This window comes from Gavialis gangeticus, unplaced genomic scaffold (genome assembly GCF_001723915.1).
Source record: "Gavialis gangeticus isolate Ggan-Ray unplaced genomic scaffold, GavGan_comp1, whole genome shotgun sequence".
NCBI classification, from domain to species: Eukaryota; Metazoa; Chordata; order Crocodylia; family Gavialidae; genus Gavialis; species Gavialis gangeticus.
In genome coordinates, this window is record NW_017729004.1 from 69,646,852 (window position 1) to 69,653,114 (window position 6,263).

Here is a 6,263-nt window from a genome sequence, read left to right on the forward strand (position 1 = left end):
TAATAGCAGTGCTATTTGTCTGGTATAATTTCTTGAATAAAATACCGTCAACCTTAAGAAAGTTTTTGTCATATTGAATGTAATAGTTTGAATGCTTGTAATAAATACCCATTAGCCAGTTTAGAAAAAAAGGCAAGGTTCATCTTTTTATCTAGGGTCATTGTTTGTTTTTGCCTACGTGATGAATGTCTTGATTCTGAATTTTATCTTTAGAGGCCTTGCAGTGAATGTGCTGAATGTCTTGGTTTTTGAATATTATCTCTAGAGGCCTTTAATAAAATTAACTTAAAAGTGACCCCTAGGTAAACATTCTGAGAGATTGAAACCTAAGGACTTTTGGAAAGAGGTTGGCAAGAGGTCACAGCAATGATGTGGAAAATTTCCCAAAGACCCAGGAAAGGAATCGGTTGGGTAAAAGATCCGAGCCCAAATCTGGGAGTAGTGACAGGTTTGGGTAGGAGGGGCCCAAGATGGCAACTCACCCAATAAAAACTGTAACCTACAGTCCCAATTTGGAGGTAATCTTACTTGCAGAACACCGAAGGAAGAATCGCGAGTGTAGGCCAGATCAGACTGATCACCTGAACCACCCTCTCCATGAACAAGAACTCCCGTTCATGCTGAAGCCGCGGAGCACCCAAGTGGGACCAAACGAAGGGGACTTGTTCCTATCACTGCTGAGACCAAACCTAAAACCATAACTAAAGAATGAAAGTCTATTTGGGGATTTGGTTTCTAGGAATTCTAGGATTGTAAGTATACCATGAGAAATAACCTTTACAAGGTGTTACTTATAGCTGTATTTTTGTTACTTCTTATTTTTAGTGCTGATATAGGAAATCAACTTGTTTTCATACTTATACTGTGTTAGATGTCTACAATGACCTGTAATGAAAGTATAGTTATGATCTACAAAGCAACAGAGGGATCCCTTAACATATTATTTGAGATTTCTGGCTGAAGCACCTTATTGTTTTTCAAACTGCAAGGTGTTATAGCCAGAACGATCTCCACAATAACAGTTAAGAATATGAAAGTTTATCCCTAGCATGACAGAAAGTTGATATTGGACTAGCACCAGCAGACTACATGCAAGTTAATTTAGGCAAACTGGGCACTTGGCATAGATTATTGTAAACAAACACACAATAATAAAAAGGCTACTGTAGTGATTTTGAGGAATTTAGTTACATAATTTATGTATTACAGTGGATTGAATCCAAGAGGCCAAAATATATGTGGACTGCAATCTCAGATACATTAAAATGCTAGTCTAGTGGAAACAGCAATGCACCAACACCGACGTGATATTATATTTGTAACAGGATTGCAGAGTGCTTTATAATTATGTTCAGTTTACTCTATTATCAAAGATGAAATACTTGCGCTGTCCTGTGCATTCTGAACAGAAGTATCTGGACAAGATTGAGATGTACAAATGAGAACTATAACATACTATCAGCATTACTGGAGAAAATGTCCAGAGCTGGAAAGTGACATGCTTTCTCTAGAACAGTTTAGAATGGTTCCTTACTAGTCTAGCATATGGAGAGAGTATGTTAACCTCCAACTTGAAGCCACAGCACAGCAATTGTTGAATGGGTTCTATATTCCCACGAGGAAGAGAGCTATGAATAACTGCTGAACAATTCTCCCCCTAATAAGCTTCTGAATGAGAAATCTCTATCTACAATTTTGTACCCATTTCCATAAAATACTTTTCATTGACTTTTCATTGGTCTCTAATGATCTTACTGTCCTGGGTGCTGGTTATAGCTGTGTTGGCCTAAGGATATAGACAGACAAGGTTCTTTGAGTAAATGTGAGATCTTTTATTAGACCAACTGAGTAGTTGGGAAAGTTGTTCTTTGCAAGCTTTCAGGCACAAACACCCTTCTTCAGGCATAGGGAGAGTTTACTGGTGTTTGCGCGCTCTTCTGTGTGGAACAGAAGCCACTATGCAAAATACAGGTCTGTGAAAATGCAACTGCATGGCAATGGCGATCAGAGGGGATAGGAGACAGGACAGGTGCGAGACAGGTAGGTGGGAGGGGAAGGGGAAAATGCTGACCTGCTAGTAAAAGGTAGCTGGTAAAATATAGAGTGGCTATGTGGGGTTATTGGATGGCAGGCAAGTTATAATGTGCAATAAATCCAATGTCTAGATTGAGTTTATTATTTTTTGTATCCAGTAGATTTATGAAGTGAAGTTCATAGGCTCATCTATGAAAGGAGCTTTGTAAATTCCCTTTGAGGATTAGAACTGAGAGACTGGAGAGAGAATGGCTGTTTTGTGAGAAGCATACACCCACAAATAATTGCGTATTTTTGTACAAAAAAAAAATCCCCATGAATCACACACCATTAGTTATGACATACCATTACTGGAACCTGTAATGCAAAATCCTCAAACAACTGCAACCCATACTAGAAGAAGACCCAATTCTTAAAGAGATCTTCCAGAATTACCTTTAAACAAGCACCAAATTTCACTAACCTCATCACCAGAAGCAAAATTCCTATGGCCCAAAGCACACTGAATGGATCCACAGCATGCCAGGACAAGAAATGTAAAACCTACCAACACATCTCCACCATTCCCACAATAACTACACCCCATAACAGAACCATCAGCATTCCTGAATTTTACACCTGCGCCTCCAGAAATGTAATACATCTCATCCAGTGCCCCAAATGCCCAGATGGAAAATATGTAGGAGAAACCAAACAAGCGTGTACCAGAACGCACACCAAAAATCTATTAAAGACAAATATACACAATAACCTGTAGGTGCATACTTCTCAGAAGACAATCACTCTCTCTCTATTCTAATCCTCAAAGGGAATTTACAAAGCACTTTTTAACAGATGAGCCTATGAGCTTTACTTAATAAATCTAATTTAGCCATCTCTAAATTAGTGGAGCAATACACAGTTATAATCTCCCTTGAATGTAATGTTGTAGCAGTTGTATTTAACCACATTTAATTGCCAAAATATGAGAAATTATAAGACTTGCGTTCAGGTTGGTTAAGTATCAGTACATTAATGTAAAATATAGTACAGGGATCTTTATTTTGGGAATAGATTCAGAATATTCAGTTTACTGCAATTATAAACTTCAAGAAATTCAAAACAAGTTTAAATGATTAAAGGGCACAAATATAACGCTTAAACAACCTTGTCCCCTTTTTGTGCCACCAGTGGGAGCCAGGAGAATTTTTTTTCCAAAAAGTCAGTTTTACCTTATCTGTACCAGATTAAGATACCTTAATAAAATTATATCACATTGTATGGTAGCACTAACTGGCAAATGTAGACATAAGATGTACCAGCAAACAACTACAAAACACTAATAACACTACCCAAAAAAAGAATGATCTGAGTCAAGAAACTAATCTCTGGCCTCCGGCCTAGTTATGCTCCCATTTCAGCATCTAGAGCAGCTGATCCTGGCCCCACCCCCAAGTTTCTGAATATGATCCATATTTAGATACTAACATAAATAATAAAATTACTAGTGATAGGAGAAAACACCAGAGGAGGATTGATTTAGTTTGTTAAAAATCATCTCTTATTATTTCAGATTTGTATAATGGATTAATTCAAATATCTGATGTTTTATAATACCTTGATTAATTTATAAACTCAAAATATTATTTTAGAGACATCTGACAAATTTCAGTTTCTTTTCATACTATAAATAACCAAAGATAATAGACTGCATTCCTAAACTATTCCTATAATTTTTTTTAATCAAAATCAAGTGCTACACATGACTTCCTAAAAAGAATATAATAATCCCTTCACGTAAGTCCTTCACCCTTATATCATCATATGCAGTTCCAGATGTGTTTAGTAGGTTTAATTTTTAATGGACTGTGAAACTAGGCAAAGTGTACATACATATTGCTAACACTATTACAAAAAAATACCACGCCTTCACAACATTAATTTTACTCAGTTGCTACAGATTCTCCAGAAATGTGTGTCATGCTTCTCTGTAGTTTTCCAGTGTAGATGCATTTAAAGAGAAGTTGCATCTATGCTGTATCTTAGTCCTAATAATAAAGATTATTTTAATGGTTTGTTAAAAGATTTGCCAAAAATCTCAGCCTTAATTCAATCATGTGAAATATCTAATATAGTAAATGGTACACAGATATTCCAAAAATAACTACAAATGAACACTTTGGGTCTAACCATATGGATAAGCATTTAGGGAACCTAAGCATAAATTCTGAAGAATCACAGGGACACAAACACCCTTCTTAAAGGGCATTACATGTTTGTATTTTTTCTTGAGAAAACTAAGCTGCAAATATCATTATGTACAACTGTGTTGAGAAGATTCCGGTTCTTATAAAATTCTCTTTCTGTACATCTATTGTTGAAATTGTAGTTTTGCAACTGTGATTTGTAGTTAAAGAGTAGTTTGATTGTTCTTTAAAACATTGATTTCCACAGGTGACAGGAACAGTGTGATACTCTGGACAAAACTTACTGGCTTGGTGGAACTGCATAATATTAATAAATGAGATGAATATAATAAAAAGAGTGATAATTAAAGGTTTGGTTTCATTTGATCTATTTATATCAAAATTGTATTCCATAAGATTAAAACAGTATATTCTTCATCAGTTATATTTACATAAAAGTCCTGCCCCAGAGTCTTCTGAACCTCAGCTAACACTGCTTTCCACCTTTCCTGCAATTCTGAGCTAATCAATGTCACACTCTCTAATTATGCTTCCTGTGCAGCAAAGTTAGGTTGTTTTGATAGTGCAAGTTTGTCCAATGATACTGCATCTACTTGAAGAGCTGTGGGTAACTGCAATAGCATAACTTCAAAAATTAAAATGTGGGTGACTGAACACTACTACAAACTGCCAATTAAAAGTCATTTTTGAGCCTCCATGTGCTATCTTCTTGGTTAAAAAACTCAAGCAGAAAGTGTGAGCAAACGCATACCGTTATGTAAGCTTGATGACACCAAACATGAAAATTCTGAAAGACTGAAATATTGTACAAAAGCTTACAGGTTGGAAAGCTATTCAGAAGCCTGCTGTTTCCCTAGGTTCTAAATAATAAAGCTATTAATGCCCAGAAAACCCGAGGCTTCTGAATAGCTTGCAAACCAACCACTCCTTTTTGACAGATCCAGGAAAATACTTTAAAAGATTTATTATACCTCATCCAAGCAATTGACACGGACATTCTTGCTACCCAACAGCCTTCCAGCTTCTTCTGTATTTCCTTTAAAAAAAAAAAAAAAAAAAAAAAAAAAAGGAAAAAAATGGTGTTCCATTAAAAGTAAAGATGGAGAGAAGAGTCAGAAATTAAGAATCAAGCATTTTAATCAAGAAAATTAAGAGCTTACTTTTTTTTCTCTTCTGTTTAACTACTAATTTACAACACCTAGCCCCCTTCCCCCAACAATATGCCAAAACCCACATCCACAGAAAAAGTGTTTTGATGGCAGTTTTTCCATTAGTTATTCCACAAGCCCCATTCACATTAACAGGGTGGAGAAACAGGTTGCTTTGTTTCACTTCACCTCCTGGAGGCATTCATTCTATTACAGCAATTTTTGTAACCTTCTCTGATACCTGATATGACTGGAGGAAGAAATCATGATTTTTGCTCTTTATTTTAATGTTTCTAATATACTCTTTAATATTTTTCTCATATCTGTATCGATGTGTTAGGATGATTTTCTGAAACTATTATTAAAAAGGATTGTACTGACACATCTTTTCTTTCGATCATAATTTTTCGTATATGTTTATATTATACATCAATTTTAATGCGTCTACTATAGCTAAACTTACTACTGATGAAGACAGTACAGCGCCCAAACAGTACTCATAAAGTCCCAAACTACATACATATGCAAGCTATATTAATGTGATTTTGAAGCAAAATCTTACTTTAAAAATGTAAATCCTTAACATTTAAAAAACACCTGTTCTGCATCTGACAGTCATAGCAGCTGCTGTGAGGTCTAACTCCAGTGTCACTTGTGAATCAATGATAGTGTTAAACAATAATAAACTATGTTGGCCTTGGATTCTGTTGGAACTTGTTTCAACGTCAAATTAGCTGGGGTATTCTGACTTTATATACAGCTTTGTGCATGTCCTTTCACAGCATCTGATGAAGTTCCCTGGAGCTCATGAAAGCTTATGCTATAGACTAACTAAATCAGAGAAATATAAGGTGCAAGTTTATAGTTTCATAGTTTCTAGGGTCGGAAGGGACCT

At 35.7% G+C, this 6,263-nt stretch overlaps 1 protein-coding gene across 1 annotated transcript in view; it reads right to left on the reverse strand.

Moving 5' to 3' along the window:
* ANKMY2 (ankyrin repeat and MYND domain containing 2) overlaps positions 1 to 6,263 on the reverse strand; it is a 55,113-nt gene that overhangs the window by 35,250 nt on the left and 13,600 nt on the right. The window contains exon 3 of the mRNA XM_019507981.1: positions 5,192 to 5,256. Coding sequence (XP_019363526.1) covers positions 5,192 to 5,256 — 65 coding nt within the window. The remainder of the gene's footprint in view (positions 1 to 5,191; positions 5,257 to 6,263) is intronic.